Source organism: Ischnura elegans, chromosome 3 (genome assembly GCF_921293095.1).
Source record: "Ischnura elegans chromosome 3, ioIscEleg1.1, whole genome shotgun sequence".
NCBI lineage: Eukaryota > Metazoa > Arthropoda > Insecta > Odonata > Coenagrionidae > Ischnura > Ischnura elegans.
The window spans coordinates 78959889-78979558 of NC_060248.1; the positions used below are offsets into that span (position 1 = coordinate 78959889).

Below are 19670 nucleotides of genomic sequence, written 5' to 3' on the forward strand. Positions count from 1 at the left end.
GATGTACAGAGGTATGCCCGCGAAAAGGTGCCATTATTTCCAATCGGGAGGAAAACTTTGTTGCCGACTACAAAAAAATTTTAGTTAATATATCGTACCTACGGGTTAGGTATATTTGAGCTTCCATGGCCGAAACCTCTTAATCCCGATTCAAAAATCACCAGTAAGCAGATTTTATTCGACACCCTTGCAAAAAACCGTTGGAATCAGGTCGAAGCAAAGAGGGGGAAGTGCTTTACCAGTGTTCTCCCTACAATTGCTTTCATCCCTTCATGCCACTGACTTAGCTTTATGCAAAACTTATCGTCATTCCTTGCAGCACATAGCACCTAGTTTACGTACTTTGCTCTTGAGCTAGTAAGCAGGTTATCGTTGGTGTCTTGCACCCATTCCTGTAGAAAATTGGATCGGAATTAGCCGGAGATATGCTCCTTGAAGTCCCACCGTTGCCTTTGCCTTCTACCGCGCACACTCCACAACGGACCGAGCTGGAGGGCTCCGAAATGGAGTTACCGGGGGAGGGAACAGGGGGTTATCCTTTTTGTGCGAGTCTCTCTCTCTGCTACCCCTATCCACACTCTGAGTACCCCCAACCCAGAACACACCGACGAGCGAACTCCCGAAAAAACCTTTTTCGGGTGGGGGTAGAGGGGGTTTGTTGCGGAGTTAAGAGCTCAGGGGGTGGGGGTAGGAAGTTAGGGTAAAGTAGATTTGGGGGAGGGGATTGTTAGGGACAGATGCGATCAGAGTAGGGGAGAGAAGCAAGCCGGCTGCCAGATATATATATATGTATGTATGTATGTATGTATTGCGTGTGTTGGTGGTGGGGGAAAACGTGCGTGGAGATAGGGGAAGTGGGAAGGGGAGGTTCTGCGTGCGAGACGGAGCGAGGAGGGTGGGGGGGGCCGCCAGTAGCGCGTGGCGCGGTGGGGTGGGTAGGGAATGGAAGAGGAGGAGTGGGGTGTGGGGGAAAGGTGGTGGACGCGGGAGCGGTGTGGAGGGGCGGGTTGTGTGGAGGAGGAGGATTTTCCCTTCAGCTGCTTCCATTGGCAGTCAGTCGGCGGGCAAACGCCGAGCCTTCTGCTTCATCCGACGCCTCAAGGTCTGAGTCGGCCGTGAGGAGAGAGACCAGTCGCTTCGCGAGCGTCGGACGGTTAGGACCGCCCCGTCAAGAGTAAGGAAGACATCCCCGTGTTTTCAAGTGGCCCGGGACACGCGTTAACGTACTAGGAGGGTAGCGTCGCGCCCAAGATTACAAACCCTTTATAGGAACAATCTTATCGCGTGTGTTTTCAAGTTTTCCTCTAACTTTTTTTTTGCTTTGTGCGATGCAAGCGATTGTCAGGATGTGTTCAGGAGAGAATCGCTTCGTTATCGCTGGGACTAGAGACTAGCGGCGGGAAAGGTTTCGCGAAATATTTCGTGTTTCCCAGTTTTTTCTGACTCCCCTCCAATTCCCCAGTCATTTTCCTGCGTGTGTGCAGTTTTGTCGGCGAAAAAGAACTTCAAAGAATGTGCAACCGGTAACGAAACTATCCCGTGGATTTTGTGTATTTTTTAAGGCCTAAGTTTCTTCGTAAACTTTCAGCGCATACCATTGTTATTTTTCAAGTTTTTTATTTATTTATAAATATTTTTATCGCTCCTCACTACACGCTCGGTTGTAATGTAAAGTATTTCCGCGCGTAGTCATAATATTAGCGCTTATTTACCTATATACTAATATACATCTGGTGCTGTCGATGATAATTGGTGCTGATTCTATTTATGTTTGTGTACCGTGTAGTTGAGGGGAAATAATTAGTCCGTGAGCTTGAGGGACTTGCTGCAAAAAGAACGGATTTTTTTCCACCTCTCCGAAACACATCGTCCTTGAATGAGCAAAAGTGGAACAAGGAGTGAAGAGAAAAAAAACCTCCACTTTTGTTTTTATGCATCGCGAGTGCCCTGTGGATACTTCGCTCGTCTCAACGCTGGAGGAGTTCCTGCCTGTTCATTACCGTCCGAAATAAAAATAAATACAGAAATTTTTATTCGACGGTCACCGAAACTTGTGGAGGACACAGGTTTAATATAACTCAGAAAGCTAGTGAAGCTTGGTGGAAAGGTGCTACAATCCTGTTCCTGTGAAGAGGAGTGTGCAGATCTGCAGTTGTAATGCATACTACAAAGGATTGTATGTAGGAAGCCCTTGAAGGACGCCAGTTAGGAGCAGTTCCGGAAGGGAAACTTCGTGGAACAGTGCTATCACCAAGTCGTATCAGTGGGGAGAGAGGATTGATTGTGCTACGTCTTGCATCTTTGACACCGTGAGTTGAACATGGGAGTCGCGGGAGTCGGTAGCCGCGGCGGCGGCGGAGGAGGCCCTCACAGCGGGGGCGGCGGACACGGCGGCCACGGAGGCGCCGGCGGCTGCATGGGACTCAAAGGAGGGTGCGGCGGCGGTGTCGTGCCGGGGGGTGCGGCCCCCGGAGGCGGAGTTGGGATCGTCGTCGGGGGGGGCGGAGGAGGCGGAGGTTATCACGCGTGCGGAGGCCACCACCACAAGTGCTGCTGCTGCGGCGGCGGGGGCGGCACCACGGTGTTCGTGGGCGGGGGCGGAGGGTGCGTGGGGGTCGTGTCTCGGCCGCACCACTTCTGCCCCCCAGCGCCCAATCCCCACCACCACCATCACCACCACCACCCACCGCCCCCAGTGGTGGCACCACCTCCACCGCCACCACCACCGCCCCCACCGCCTCCACCGCCCCCGACCGCCTCCAGGGCGCTCCTCGTCCCCATAAGGTCCAAGATGAAGGTGCTCAAGAAGATTCGTCTGCGCCTCGGCTTGTGTGAGTACACTCAAATGAAAGATTCTTTGCCTAACGCCTTCATATCGCCTATGTGAACCTAACGGATTATTGTCTAACCGAAAGTTAGTTATATAGCTGCGTTTTGTTTTCACGTGCGTGTCGAATCCAGTTTACTTCTGATGCCAGAACTAAGCTCGCACAGTCTCTCCTTGCTTAAGAGTTTTAACGTACCCTAAAATAATTACGGTTTCAAGGCTCATATGCACACAACTATATTTTTACCAACTTGATGCTGATTAAGTGTATTATCATTTTTATTAGCATTCGTTACATTAATTGAGTCCTTTAATATGTAACGACACGTATCGCTTACTGATACTAAGGCAGATTTTAGCATACATTCAATATTAGTTGGAGGATCTCTGCCTTAGTTTTCTATATTCTGCCCTTTTCAAAGACGTGAATGGATAAGATACGATGAATTCCCAAAAAATCAATATTTGGCTTGTTATAGCTGGTTATAAACCTGAATTAATGAGTTTAGAGAAGTAGCTAATCGGATAATACACTTTACTCAACTTTTAATGATATCGTGACTACTTTCGTTTGCAAAATGATTACGCTAGGAAGTAAACAACTCACTCGCTTGTGAAATATAAGAAAATGAATCGGAAGATAAGTACATTCTAGGGGATATCAGTTTCGTCCTTTTGCGGCGTTCCGTTTTCTTCTATCGGCTCACGTAACCAGCGTCTGCTGCAACCATCATCGTCATGTTTACATCCACATCATCACTCAATCAATGCTCCTCCCGCGGCTAAACTTGAAAGCCAGTCACTCATATCCATCTACCTGCTCACCTAGCGCGTTATCCTCAATACCCGAGGCGATTCTAACCCGCGCAGGAATCGTCGAAAGGTTTCGTGCTATCCAGGCGCAATCTGCGTGACCCCACGTGTCGGCAACTCTTTTGTCTAAAGGACCTTCTGACTCCGATCCCTCGTGATGGAAAAAACGAACCGCCGAGAATATTCAAGGTCTCCCTCCTTCGACGTTCGCACGCGAAAAAAAAAACCATTAGTACTCGATGTTCTTTTTATTTTCGGAAAAATATCCATCGTGTTCGCATATCCAAACGGCGAGAGTGTTGAAGCTCGTTCATTCGTCGACGAGAAATTCTCGGTAGAATGTGTTCTCAAAAATAAGGAGTGGTTGGAAGTGCCTATTGGTAATCACGCAGTGTGAAGTAATACGAGAATTTTTCTCTTCCCCTTATTGAAAGCCATGTTCGCATTACTTGCATCCTTTTACCTATCAAGCCGCGACTTTTAAACAGTGGTGAGGATTCCCGGGAGGGAATTTTTTGTTATTTTAGTTTTTCTAAAATGACGGGATTGGTTGATTATATTTGGGTGAGACGAAAGAGTGTATAAACGAAGAACTTTTTCTGGTATACTTGCAGCATGCTTTTCTTTAGATCGGCTACTAGAAGTTACTCATACATAAAATAATGTCTGTTCTAAATGTTGAGTCCCCTTCCTGTCATTCACGATTGAATTTTCTTATCCTCCAGGTAAATAAATTTGGCATCGTGTCACGGGCCAAAAGCTTGTTTTATTCCTTTGTAAAGTCCTTTTATCGGCGTGTATCTATATCTGCTCGAGTCTCGTTGTTTTCCCACGCACTCCCTTGATTGCCGACTGAAAGAGACGGAGACGAATGTTTCCCCTCGCTCGCTCGACTTCGAAGTAAAAACTCCTCCTCGGTCGCCATGTAAGAGTGCCCTGAATACTTCTGAGGTGTTATGATGCCTATTCCTTTTATTACTAAAGGGTAATGGAACAACACATAATTTTTTTTACAAATGAGTGATTATAAGGCAATATATTTTCGAGTGCTATCACGTTTGATTGGAAAAGAATGAACTTGGGACGATTACGAATATTTTTATAATTAAACGGAATGGGATTTCACTGTTGTATGTTCGTTATATGGGTGCACAAATTGAGCTCGCGCGTTCCATGTACATCTTAAGTGGTGGTGAGATTAAAAAACTTTTCCTAAAATGTCACTGATTGATTTCATCCAGTCCCAAAACGTAGAATTTTGTGTTTATAAGACGCTGACCACTGTATCTCAGGCCGATGATGTGTCGCATTTGATTCCAATTGAAGCATTGTGAAGAATTGTCGCATATGTGTCCGTTTCATTCCAATTGAAATTCTGCTTTGAATGTTGAGTTCAATTTAAGTCGCTGATGAGTATCCACTATTTTCAGTTGAGAATTTCTTCCATCCTTCGCGATTCTTTTCTTTTGTGACCTTAAGCGAGCGTATGCAGGCGCATTGCTTTTCATCTCCCTCTTTCTTTGCCTCCAAATCTGTTAGGTCGTTGTGCACGTGAGTGTCTGGATAATTTATTTTCTATTAGGGTTGCAGTTAAAATTAAAACAAGCTTGGATATTGTTTGGCTTTCCCCTCTCGATTAATGAACGGCCTCGTGTCAGGGAATTCCTACCGAGGAGTCAACGGATCGCCCTGTATGTTTGTGTGAGTTATGTTATATGTATTCCTCCTGCTTCCTGCTCCGCTGTTTGTTGTTTTCAAATCTCGAGATGGACTCGGCGCTTTGAATTTTTCCGCTCTCCTCTTATTTTTGTTCTTTCTCCTCTTGGTTTCGTTGGTTTTCTGTCTCTCTCTCTAACCCTCTCTTTTTCCCTTCTTTCGGATGGCGTCGACGTAATAGTTGTGTATTGCATGCTGCCGCCGTATATTTAGTCTTGATGGATTTCCTTCCTCCTATCCGACGAAAGCGGCTTTTATTCCTCTCTCTCTATCTCTCATTCCTTCCTCTCCCCCTTTTACCTCTCCCCCTCACGATCTTTCGATCAGGATCCAGGGTTTTCCGCATGGTCTCCCCCAAACAATGCCCCACTCTGCTTTGATTTGGTGAAACGATATGGCGGAGAGGGGGATTCTTTCCGTTTTTGGGGCACCTCGTCCTTGTTGTTTTTGTTGTTTTTTTAACTTCTTTTTTTGAACCCTTTTCGTCATTTTTTTTCGGTAGTCGCTCTTTTCGGAACTATTGTGGTCGTCGACTTCAATCGAGGTAAACGTTTCCGCTGCTGGAAACTGTGGCCATTCGCCGGCGCGTGCGACCGTGCCTCTTACCGTTTTTCACGTGATGGCTCGAAAAAGCTGCGACCGTGATGAGCTAGTTCCCGCTTATTGCGGGAAATGTTGAGGAAGTTTGGTTTCAATCAGCACAAGCTGATGAGACAATTACCCTTTCGTTGCTAATTAGGTAGCTTCGGATTTTAATGGATATATGCATTACAGCTTCATTGGTTTTCTGGCGCGTATTGATTTTTTTCTATGGGGCGAGTGGTGAGATCGGCCTTCAATGATGCATAATGTTTACTTACATTTACTTCAATACCTTATTTTTACACATTTTTCTCGTACTGGAGCATCCTGGAATATGGAGTTGAACCACGCCTTGCTACCACGCCTTTCCTCCGTGGACAGATGGTATATTTTTGGGGTGGTGGGCGATGAAATTTTTAGTTAGAGGACATACCAGGAGGGTAGTTTTATGTACATTTGGTATAATTAACCCTCAGTGGTCCAACGACGGGACTGGCTCGACAGGCCTGGTGGAAGCATGAGGTCATACGCCAAGTTGAGCTCAACATCAAAAGGTTATATAGGGGGTTTATTCAAGGGCAAAGTTTCAAGAGATCTCACACATAGATAAACTTAAAAAAATAAACTCTTTCATTGAACCTATCGCATAATATTACAGCCGGTGGAACTTTAATTTAATCAGCAAAATAAAACATTCAAAAGGGACCAATAAATCCTGTCAATTATTCCTTTTCTTCTAAAAATTAATTTGGATTATACTGTTTCAATGGAAAAAAATTGACCGCAAACGGTTAAGGATGAGACGTGGAATCAGTGGAGATAACACGTGCGGGACAGGAACGATTATGTCGCGGAGGTTTCTGCTTGAAAACCGATTGATTGAACTCCATATGATCCAATGAGTGAATATCACGCTTGAATCTAAGAGGTTACACCCGTACTTCCGCATTTTTTCTCCGCCTTCATTTCACTCAAACTGCTCACCGACTAAATAAACTGATCAGCGTGATACTCTCCCGTGCCGGGATCGAGGGCGGTGTGCCCACACACCCCCTCGAGATACGATTCTCTTTCGTTTGTTTACAAGTCCCTTCCTCCCGCTATTACCTACATAGCATTACCCCACATCCATCTTCACCACCACACAACCCTCTCTCATCATGGCCGCGGGCGCAAGATTCCCAAACACACTCCCAAGCGTTTGATTCCTTTCACCGAGTTCCTGTGCACGCTGCGCTAGTACGTTCCGGTCTCGTTTTTGCTTTCAGCTAGGGAATTTGGTAAGTGCCTCTCGAGTGGACTGACGGCACTGTAAGAGTGGGTATTGCTATTTCGCCTGAAGTGTTTGTTATAATCGTTTCCTCATTCTTGGTGGATCGGAAATTGAATGCTGCGAAAAAAATTCACTACCAGACAGCTACGGGTTCCAGGTTTCCATCAATTTTACCAAATTGCATTTCGCTAATCCTCGTCAACCTTGGCTTCAGCGATGACTTCCGCATTTGGCTTCGCAGATCTCGGGTAGCGTAGTGACCTGAACAAAATTCCGAATGTACGTGGTTCATCTCCGTTCCAGTTGGACTTATACCCTTGGGTATTTATGTGGATTCCATTACCGTTCTGGCTACAGGTTATTAACATGCATGCAGACAAATATGGTAGCGTGAAAATATCCAAGACCCAAAAGGCACAAAAAATACTGAAATTATGAAGATTTTGGCGAATTTACACACGCTTGACCAAACCATGAACAATCCCCGTCCTTTACGAGCAATGATGTAACGTCTTTTTCGTCTGCTTTTGCAAAGGCATGCATGTGAGATGACTTTTTCGATGAGGTAAAGATTTTTCCGGCCACAATGGGAAGTGGAACGCGCGCAGGGAAGGCGTGTTGTTCATCATCGCTTGGTTTTCGGGTTTCCCTCCACCCTTCCTCTCTCTCCCTCTCTTCGCAAACCCTTCTGGGAGGCAATTCATCCCTGAAAGCGAGTGAAGAGGGCTTTCCCCACGCGATTATCGCCTGCTCCCGGCGTGCGGGAAGCTGCGAGGCGCGGCGGCGGCGCTATCGGTAAACCACGGCTCGGCACCCTTAGGCGGCGTCGGAACTTGGCCACTTCCGCCTACCATCCCGACGCAGCCGCACCCCTCCACCCCGTCCATTGCACCCTAGGCATATCTCTCTCTCCCCTTACCCCTGACAGCAGCAGGGGGTCCCCACCCCCTCTGAATCTCCCTCTCTCTCCTCACTACAGAACCCAAGTGGGAAAATTTCCAGAGGACCCGTGTGGCGGCGCTGCCCGTCCCGTCGCAGGCAGCGGGGCCGCGCCCACTTTTCCCTGAGTGGCGAATTTAAGTGGGGAAAGGATTGTTAAAAAGAGCCCTTTTTTATTATTTCGGTAGTGGAGCCGACAGAGAGAGAGAGTGCGCGTGAGTGAGAGATGAAGAGAGAGAAAGGAAGAGTAATGGAATCCTGTGATAAAAATTAATTTTTTTAAAGTGACGAAAATTTCGCTTTTTCGCTGCGTTAATGTGTCGAGAATTATTTTTTATTTCTAATGAAGGGAGCAATTCAGAGTGGGGTTGTAGAGATTGTATAAAAATTTTATTGTAATTAATTTTATTTTTGGGCAGTGGGGGTTGGAGTTCGTGAAGGCCTGAAGTGACTGGCTGTTCGTGCCCATACAAAAAATATGTTCTCAAAATTCGGCTTTTGCATCAAATTCGTTTCCTCGTCGTCTAGAGACTGCTAAGTGATAATTGAGGAAGTTCGTTCATCTGCGACGACGCCAGGTGGAATATACCGGGACATCTGCTCTCCGACCCTCACCGATGCTATTTGGGTCGGCTGAGTGTGTTTTCGAGGGTTAGGTGCGTGAGGGAGTTTACTGACGAATTTTTTTTCTAACTTTATAAATGGCTAGTCTTTGGAATAGAAGTATCCTCCTTTGAGTGATGGAAGAGATGTAAATCAATTCGTTTTATGCAGCAGTGTTCCTAATGTCATTTTATGCCTCATCTTTTATCGGAGAAAAAAATGAAACGAATGAATTTACCTCATCTTAAAGATAAGCATTTCGTGTTCGAGTATCTAAAGGAACAGTCTACGTAAAAATAAAACTAGCTGCCGGATTATTATTTTTCTCCATTAAATGAAATATTTCTGTCGCTTAGTGCTATATTAATTAGATTTTTTAAATTTGAAGCTGTGTTCATCAGTATGAGAGTAGTATTATAGATTCTCCGCTGTCCACTCTGATGTGTCTATAATATTCTGTTTTTCAGCTTATTGTTGGTGTAGCTATAAGTCTAAGCGAGGATTATTACGTTTATTTCCTTGATTTAAAATAAAATTGTTGAATATGTAAAATTTATAGCAATAATTGAAGAGGGATGTGATATTAATTTTATTTTTCATGACGTTGACGAATTTTAAATATATTAAATAGTAATAATAAATTGAATTTCGCGGCTTGTGGTAGCTAAGAAACACTACAATAGGTTCGCCTTCGATGGTGTTCCTAGCGCAGACCTTGATGGCACCTGTCTTTTTCATCTTGGAGGCGCATCGTAAAGTGAATCCAAGATCTCGCATCCTAGAGCCATGCCACATTCAGCTGCCCCCCCCCCCCCCCCCACCCTCCCTGACCTCCACTTCCGGCGTCTCTTCTAAGCAGGAAGAGGAGGAGGCCCACTCAAAGGTGGCCAGGGGCTGGAGAGGCGCGTGGCTTTTTCCACACCTGCGATAAACTCCGCCGGCATTTTATGGCGCTCCGATTCGCAGCGATGCCTGTGGTCGTCTAAAGAGGCGAGAGTCCGCCTTTTCGTGGTCGGCGTTAATTCCTGGAAACTACCTTCCGATACTGCTCGCCGATGTCGTTTTGGTCACTCTTTACGGTCGCTGTATGGTTCAGTCTTTGATGTTGGCTTCGTATTGCTTCCCTTTGAATTTTAATGCCTAGTCCACAATGTGAAGTTTCAACCCTGCCATGAGAACTTTAACGGCTCCCTTGAAGTAATTCTTAGGGTCTTAATTTTCGTTGGAGACTTCCAGGTGATATAAGTTTAGTTGGACGGGAGCATGAAACTCACTTCTAATTCTAACACAAAGTCTTTGGAGGAACGGAAAATGAAACATTCAAAAAATCATCAGTAAAGTTTCTTCTCGATCATCTCTCTGGCGTTTGTTATTCTTTGCCGTCTCTTCATCTAGATAGTGATGGATAAATGCCGTAGATGCGTGAGGAATATGATATTTAGTGAAGAGTATCGATTTAAATAATAGCTATAAAAACATTAAATAATAATTTGGCTTCAATATTAATGCCAAATATTTCTGTCAAAAATTCGTGTTGATCGGAAATGCGCGCTCAATTACACATCTCTACACTCATTCTTCAAGAAAGCTCATTCAAGTTCCGTTATACATTGTTCCGTGTCGCCGGGCAGCGTTAACGAGGGAGTCGGCCAGGTGTCCACATGGCCAGAGTAAGTCCCGATGCAAATCGCACTCGCGCCGTTGTGCTAATGCACAAAATTTTCTGATGTATTCCGACGCCAGAACGGATTACTGACATAAACCTCCGAAAATAGGTAGATAGGCCGTGTATCGAATTCTTAAGAAAATAAGTTGGTTTTAACGCGTTGGGGAGTTCTGAGAATCAAAAATTAAGGGATTAAGTTTTAGTAATTTTCAATCATTTCTTCCGTTGTAGGTGGAAAATTAAACATCGATTTTGAAAGCGATCCCTCTCAATAATTATAATTGACATAAAATGATCGCCTAAGATATCAATTGAATCAGCGGCGACTATGAATCAAGGCGTAGGTGGTGGTGTGATGAAGCAAATTCGTGAAGTTCCGAATTGGATACCCTATTATCAGCGACGTAATTGCAACTGTTCAGTCTTGAATGACATTCACTAATTGAATTTGATGTGTTATCTTTATAATCACCCAACCCGTCCGATGGAAAACCTTACCTCTGGTGTAGTTTGAAGCGTTACTCTTCTCTGTAACGTCTTTCACAAGTTTTACACTCACCTACAGTCTGTGGAAGACCACGCACTCATTCAGGAACCGAAATAAAGGGGGAAATGTTGAATGAATGAACGCCAGATACGAGCGATTCCGCTTTTAACATCGGGTACCTTCGCTTGAGCCATGCTTACGATCGCCCGCCCTGATATATAGATGCGCATGGTAGCAAGTAACCTCGTTCATACTTCATCCCCGCTCTGGCATTAGGAGAAAAAGAGGGGTGCAAGGAGTAGGAAAACATTGAAGGACCGGCGGCATGTTGAGTGTGTGGTTTTTTTTAATGTGGAGAGGGAAGAGTTGTTAATGTTATTGAAGAGGAACAGGGTTGGATTAGGTGAAGAGGCTGAGAGGCGTTTTGGATGGGTGGGGGACCACCGTTCCAAAATAACCGCGGGTGTTTTTAGTGGTGGGGAGATGGGTATTCGTTGCCTGCGCGCGTTTTTGGAATGTATGAAAGGAGGAGGAAGCTGCGGTAAAGGGTGGAGGGAGTCTCGTGGAAGAGGTCGCTAGGAAGACATTAACGCCGTATTTATTCCGTAATGCTCAGAGCCGCAACTAGTCCAGGAGTCCCCAAGCAGAAAGGGACTCACAGTGAAAGTGTATTCGGGAATTTTGCATAAGCGTGGCTGTCTAAATTTCTGTATTATCATCTGAAAAGTCCGCGAGATATTCTAAAATTCCCGCTAAATAGTACATCTCATTTTTGTATATACCGAGCCACCTGCAATCTAAGCTCTCAGATTATAACATAGGAGTGTATATAATTCAGTGGTTTACTTTTTACTTAATCTTAGAGTGATTGTGTCCGATTTTCTTTCATTTTTCAAATTTACAATCTCTTAATTTACAGGAATCAATGGGTGGCTACTTAAAAGTTCAGCGATATCTATCCATCTATTTCTACTAAAAATCATACTGACAAGAGCATTTTACGTATTTTCCTCTGCCTGCTTTTGCTACCTTCCTGCGGATATATCTTGAGTTTTTCGTGTATTCATGGACCATCGATTAAGGGTTTTCATGGCCTTAATTCCGGCGCATCTCCGCTCTCCTTCGACGTCTGAGTGCGATGCCTTCGAATGAAAAAAAAATCGGAACGTCTTTCTCCTCTTTCTTCTGGATCCAGGACGATCTCCGACGCTGAGTGCTCTTCTCTTGTTCTCCTTCTGCCTTCACCCCTCCCTCTTACGTCCCCCGCCTCATGCCCACCCCCAAATTTCTCCCCTCCGAATTCGTCATCCTCTGGCTACACTCTCAAATGCCCGTGGGAGGAAAAAAGAAGTAAATGATGTGAAAGGTGGCGGGAAAAAGGCTTAGAGGGGTTTATTTCATTCCCTGTCGCTGTAAGGAGAGCCATCTAAAGGACTTTTTCGGGAGTAGAATCAGTTACGTGAAAGTTTAACAGTGTAACACCATATTATTACCTAGTCAAATATCCAAAATTCATAAATATGGTGGTATTTTTGGCTCCATTTGTGACAATATTTCGTTATAAATCAACTCCTTAATTTAGGAGGAAAAAACAGCAAATTGAGTCGCTAAAGTCAAGGGCTTTGCATATAAGCATATGTCATTCATTCATTAATGGTATTTTTCACTATGAAAAGGTAGGGAAAAGAACCTTTCCTTTTGTGCTCAATAAGTCACTTCCGCCCTTTAAAGATACTGCATACTGGGAAAACTAAGGAAATAATGAGAGTCCTAGTCCTGGATATTTACCCTTCGTCATGGGAAATGAGACTAGTCAACTCTCATTTAATAAGTATTCTTCCCATTGGGCATTAAAGCCTACTTACGTCACTACATCAGTACCCACGCCCAAATTTACTCCTTTTTCCTCCATTCTTTTTCAATTCGACTGATGCCTGAATACTCTTTCGAATACCTGTGAAAGAGAAAGAAGAGCATGATGTGGGCAAGGGCGCAGCTAGGAATTAAGGCTTTGGGGGGGTTTAGCTGCAACCGATACCGGTGTGTATGTGTATGGAATACCCACCAGGATGAGCGGTAGGTGCGAGATTAATAAATTACGGAATTTTAAGATAATTGGTTCAAAATGGTGAGTTTTACGGCTTTCTGAGAGATATTTTATTAATCCTTAGACTTTTATGTTAGTAATATCAATCCAAATAAGTAAAATGGATTAAACCTAAACATTTCTCTGAGCTCTGGGGGGGGGGGGGGTTCACCCCCAAACCCCCCCCCCTCGCTGCGCCACTGGATGTGAGAGTAGTTAAAAAAAAAAGACTTGAGTTTTTATTCGGTGTGTCTGTATTGAGTAGAACCCTGAGGAGAACTTTCTCGTGGTGCGATCCCTCTCCTCGTAATCCCTCCAACTCTTACCCCGACCGAACTCGTCGTCTCTTATTTGGTTCATGAATGATAATTCTTCTTCTCGCTCTTGTTCTTTGACTCCGTCTCCTCCCGTTAGAGAAAGAGTTCATCCCCTTTTACCCGAATTTTTTTTTTCCTTTTTGTCCTCGTCCCGGTCTTCTTGCAATGCACCCATAACGTGCCGACGACGGTGCATCGAAATCATCTGGAGTAATGCCGCATTCATTTGCGTTGATCGTTTCTCGACCCAAAGACGATAAACGACGTCCCATTTTTTGCTTGCATGATTGGGTAGAATATTTCTTCTGAAAATGCTATTTTTTAAACCCGAATTAAATTTTTATCTTGACGCAACTTTAAACCAGAAATCAAGCAGTAATTCTCTCCTAGACGTAGGGAAACATTCCATTTAGCCCATAAACGTATATTTATGTCATTATTATTGCTTCATGAAAGATAATCTAGATTGGAATTGATCTAATATTATGGAAAAGTGGATATTTATATCCCTTTGTCCACTTGCTAACTCTTGCGTATTTGTGAATTTTTTCCATCGCCTTGATGTTGTCATCCAATCTCTCGTCGAGCAAAAGTTTAATATTCCGATAAAAATGCAGATTCGTGTGAAATTGACGCATTTGAAGGAGCACCGAAAAGTCCTTAAGGATAAGCCTGTGAATCCAGCAAACACAGGAGGATATATGAAAAGAGGGTTAGCCAGTGAGTTTTGCGGACCCCCACCAGGGCAGTTTCGTCTGAGGAGATGGAGCTAAAGGCCTCTTCCTTCCGCGCGACCTACCCACGGGACGGAAATAACCTCGACGCGGATGTTTTTGATGACGGCGGACCTTGGGGGAGAGAGAGAGAGATTATAGCGCCGAGGCAAATTTATGATGGAGCCATCGATTCCAACACTAGACTCCTACCATGGAAACTATACGAACACACACTCCTTCCGAGACTGCTTCGTACTGAAGTTGGCCACGGGATACCTCGATGGTGATCAGCCAATGAGAGGCCTTTAACGCCTTAGCGGAAGTCTTGTAGCCGTGGCTGACGTCACCGCGTCATTCGTCGGAATGGCATCGCCTACCTTGGGAGAGCGGACGCGTGCAGTGTAGCGACTAGTGAGAATACGATATACCACCCAGTGTACCTCATGTTGGAAACATTTTTTTACTAGCGCCATAAACTACACTCCCATCCATTCTACCTTCACCATGCATTCGACGAACATCTATCGGGAAATAGTTGGATAACTTCGTCTTTGATGCGGGATTGACCCAATAAAATTGACTTGCAACACGCGCGGAAGTTGCATAAATGACTTCTTGTGATGTGCTACTCTATTTTCTAATTTCAACTGCGAAAAATAATTGTAAGTAATATAAATTTTTATCTCTTTCTTTTTGTATTTACCTACCAATCTTGTCTACATTGCCCATTGTAAGAACAGGCTATTTCAGGTGGAGATTAAATGGAATTTATTCTACCTTATCCTTTTCTAATCTTTTCATTTCACTCTCTTTCAATCGTGCTCAACTTAAACTTAATAAAAAAAATGAAAAACGCCCTCTTACAGTCGTTTCGGTGAAAGTGTCGGCAGCTAACGGGAAATTTCCTCTTTTTCATCCTCGAAAGCAATTTTAAAATCTTCTTTCCTCGGGAACACCCACTCAAATTTTACATATTAGTTCCGATCGGGAAGCTAGGGACCCATATTTCCGTTTATTTCCAAACCGCTTATCTACGGTGTTATTTTTAATACTTGGCCCTAGTGTCTATAAGTTGGCCTCACCTAATTCAGCGCGCGCTTTCTCGGCGAAGGATGGAATTTAGAGGATATTAATAAAAATGGATTCCTATTCGTATCCTTGATGAAGGTCCCGAAGAATTTGGAGGACGCCTGAGTCCTGTATATGGAAGTCGTTAATATCCTCCATATTTCACCGGTGAGTAGATATATACTTTCGCTGAGTTCATAGAATAGCAGTAGCTCTCTCATCTCATTTATCACGAACTTATGAATGAATATCCAAAAAATCGTTAAAAGAGCTCTTCTTTTCCACCTCATTCACTCTCATCAACGTACAAATACTCGTACAACCAGCTAATCAAAGAATATTGAGCTTTTTCATTATCCTGGGTTTCTTAAATTTATATGGAAGAATTTATCGAGAAATTAAAGTGAAAGCCTTCCAGAAAATCAGTAATTCGTTTTGGAGGCGAAAGAACGATAATGTGGATTCGCTGGAGTTTAAAATTGAGATAAAACGGCGCGTATTTTAGGCGGAAAATTGAGGTATCAATTCTAATCACGGATAATTTCGTGGAAGCTAAATGGCTGATAGGCGCCGCATTAATGGGTTACCTACTTACAGCCATAACCCCTATCATCAATCTTTCTGAAAGGTTAGCGATTGAACATTCCCTTATTGCTGCCGCAATAAAAATGTAGCTATTCAGCCTATCTTGGGAAATAGATGAAAATATTTTCGTTTACGATTTTTATGCATTGCATCCTATTTCGTGAGCAATACTACTAATATGCAATTTCTTATTGATACTGTTTCCCTTCATTAAGTCTCTTTTCACCCCACCAAGACCTACGGTTGGAAGTACCGAGATAGAATCGTGATCCAATTCATTTTTTTCCCGTGGAATATTCCATCTTTGTCTAAACACAGATTATGTTACATATGGCGTGGAGACTATGAGAGCTTTGAGGACATCTCGAATGTAGGTGGAGGCGGGGTAAAGTCGCCCTCAGTCAAACAAGAAGTGGCAGGTTCGAGTCCCACCCATTTAATAACCTCTTTCCAGAGCATGGCTGTTCGTGCACGTGTATTCGTTTAGTTTGTTGAACACCCCGATGTAAAATGGCAAATATACCTATATTCGGTGGTATGGATATAATTAAATAAAATAGATAAAATATTAACCGCGGAGTGTGTGGAAGGTTGGGGAATCTGAGGTTCAAATATAACGACCTCTTCCGAAGAAATCCCGTGTCTGCTAATTCCATGCATTTCTATTTTTTTTAGATTCCGCCGATTAATCTTACCCAAACAACTTTGAGGTGGCTTCCAAAGAATTATGCGGACGTAGATGTTTCCGCTTCCGCTATATTCCCGTGTCTCTGATCGCACCCACTTGACGTGGTTTCCACTGCTCATCCCAAAGGCGTGTCTGTAAGGGTGCTCACGCAGTAAAACCAGTTCCGTGAAAAGTCAATTGGCGACTGGCTCCAGTCGTAAAAAAGCTGATATGAGCCTTAAAACGGCGAGAAGAAAAAGTCAGCCAGGCGGGTCGAACAATTGGCTCCGTCCAATTCATTCTTCTACCCACCCCTTCTTCCGACTCTTTATAGTTTTCTGCGTATAATGCGCATACTTGATGAATTTTTAATGACCGTCTCGAATTGTGTCATTTGCACCTCAACTTGTTTTTGCATCACAATTCAGCATTTGCGCCCGATAATGTCCTCAAAAACCATGGCCGTAGTGCAATAAACTTATGTCAATGTAATTAATTTTAGTTCGCCGCCCTGGATGGATTTCATATATTTACTAAATTAGTAAGAGAACTATTTAAGTTTAATGCTCTCCTTGCGTATGCCCTTTGGGTTATAATCGCTTCAGTTTCACCAATCACCTTTGCTTCTGGATAATTCCGTGCAGTTCAATCGTGAAAATTAACTAAAGTAGAATTAGAAACCAATGAGATTTGATACTTTCCCTGCGTATGCACTTTATGTGGCATTAGTGTTTATGTTTCACCAATCACCTAGGCTCTTGGATAATTCCGTGCAATTCAATCGAGATAAGTGCGTGGCTACTAATAAAACGTTTTGCTGAGAGCTCACGGGTTCAATTTGCATGTAATAATATCTCATTTCCTCAGCCTCGAGATACTTCACGTCCCTCGAGGCCATTTCGCGTGTTTAAAGTGGACCGCTATCGGTCTTTCCTCGTCTCAAGAACTTCTCCAATCACTCAGATTTAAACTGACACCCGCGGGCAGTAAATCATTGAGAGTTTGAAACATAGGGGGAAAAAAATATGAAAGCGAGCTTGCGATGGTTCGGCCTCCGGATTTAAGAACGTACTATTTTTTTTCTCCGCGGTAGTTTATCTTCCTCACGATTTGTTCCCGCGTAAGTTTACGCTTCGTAAGTGAAATCGCTTGATCATCACTTTCAGATAACGGTCGACATGTTACGAGTTTATCGGGTGCATGCGTGATATAATGTATTCATGACCATTTCACTCAAATCATGTCCAAGCATCGAGGAAACTATGTCAACTTTCACAATGATTATCAACCCTACCCATACTGGGCTATCATTCAACTTACAATTTATATTCAAAGCGTCTTTCTGAAAATAGACCAGCAGAGTAGATCCCAGTAAAATGATGTAGTTTTATGTAAATCGGAGAAAAGAACCTTAATTTATGGGATCGCATTCTTCGTATTTCCTCTTTGAAGAGAGAAGGACATGGAAGATTTCTTACCCGTTTTTAACCATTTGCTGTTATTTTTCTCCCACTAAACTAGGCCTAATCCTCCGTGCATTCTATCTATCCTTTAGTCAGCTAGCATAAAATCCCGTGAGTGAATGAGTTAATTTAAAAAATTACTGAATTTTGGAGTGGGGTTCCTTTTTATTTTATGTGATGCTATATCAAAAAGAAACAATATTTTAATGAACTATTATCTTTTATTGTGTTATTGATTTTCTATTTGTTAAAGTAAATAGTATAATAAGTCAAATACATTTTTGGGGTTGTATTTGACGTCCAAGAGGCTTTGCTCAGTCTTGGGTAATTTCCACGCTAATTTCCACCCCATCTCCCTGTTGGCTCCTTGCAAATCGCACCTTCCTTTTTATTGCCCTGGAATCGCGTCTCAAAAGAGCGATGGGAAGCGGTCGGCACGGCCCTGAAGTTGCGTGTTCTTTAATTAACGGGGCGCGGATGCGTGTGGGTTAGAACGGGGTTGGAGAAGAAGATCGCACCCTTTTCAGACGCCGCTTTGCAGATTTAAAACATTCCAAAAAGCCTTCCGTGTCCTTTCCCCCGCCCCTCGTACCTCGTTCACGCCCAGACCTGAACCTTCGTTCGCGGTTCCCATGGCTTCGGAACGCCCAACTTCTGCCGTTTCCGAATCCTTTTCGGTTTTCTCCCTCCCGCTGCTTGCATTCCCATCTTGTTTGTTTCCTAAGTTTCCCACACACGCCCACCGAGCATTTCGACCATCGACGTTTATGAGTTGACGGCGGATAGGTTCCCGAGACTCACAGGGAAGCGGGGCTAGGGGAAGTTTTGGACTAGGGTAGGGGTGTACCCATGGAATGGATTACGTGACCAACGCATTGGGAAACGAAACGCAGAAGTATTCCACAGAAATGCTATATTTTTTTGCGACCGTTATTATATAACCGTTTGTCAATTCATAAAACACGTCTTCTGGGTGAAATATCTTCGTAAATTTATCTACTTTTCTAAAAGCTTATTGTAAAATGAGGTCGGTAATGAAATTGTTCAATCGCGTCCTAATAAATATGGTGAAAGCTTCCTGTTTTACATTGATATTTAGAGCGCATAATTATTCCAAGTACAATATAATTATTGTGTGTCAATAATTATTATGAATGAGGTGTAAAACTGCATCTTACTTACCAATAGTTGAAAGTAAGATTGTTGTTGCAGTCTTAACAAATAGTTACATGGAGACTAATTTCATTCTTATGACTTTATCCACAGACCAGAAGTGGAAACTTGAGGAAGTCTTACAGTTGCCTTTTACCATTCAATCGTTACTCGTTAATGCAGTTACATGTTTGGAATCACCTATATCAATGAGAAAATATTACTTTCTTCCTGTGAGGTACTAGTTGTACGGAACAACTTTTAAGAAAATATTTAGATGATGGGTAAATGGATTCAGAAGAATCGCAATGGACCAAGCGACTTGCCCTCTTAAATTTCCGGGTGCGCTGTCGATCTTTTCGGCGGTCTTCAGGGGAAGAGTAAGGGATATGGATAACGCTTTTGTTTTCGTTTAAACCCATACCTTTCTCCCCGTGACAGACACTTGGTCGGACCCGAGATGTGCTCGTGTATGATCCTGAAAAAAATTCTTTTGTAGGAATGAGTGGTTAAGTCGATATTGGTGGGTTAAGGTCGTACCAACTGCCTGAGGAAGGCGCCAAGGTTTGTTTCTCAGAGCGGGATAATGATCCCTTTCCCTGAATGCTTGGAAGGGGAAGGAGAGAGTTTGCAAGAAGGTTAGGTGGCGAGTGAGACTATAAACATTGACTGAACGATGTCCGTGGGAAAGTATTCGGGAGATGACAAAT

The 19670-nt window shown here is 43.6% G+C and overlaps 1 protein-coding gene across 3 annotated transcripts in view; it reads left to right on the forward strand.

Moving 5' to 3' along the window:
- LOC124156050 (protein neuralized) overlaps positions 1-19670 on the forward strand; it is a 567572-nt gene that overhangs the window by 466945 nt on the left and 80957 nt on the right. Inside the window, exon 1 of one of the 3 annotated variants that reach the window (XM_046530348.1) lies at positions 1070-2831. The exons of the other annotated variants lie outside the window; for them this stretch is intronic. Within the exon in view, the coding sequence (XP_046386304.1) occupies positions 2321-2831 (511 nt within the window). The 5' untranslated portion in view covers positions 1070-2320. Of the gene's footprint in view, positions 1-1069; positions 2832-19670 lie in introns of those variants that run through there. 3 annotated transcript variants of the gene reach the window in all.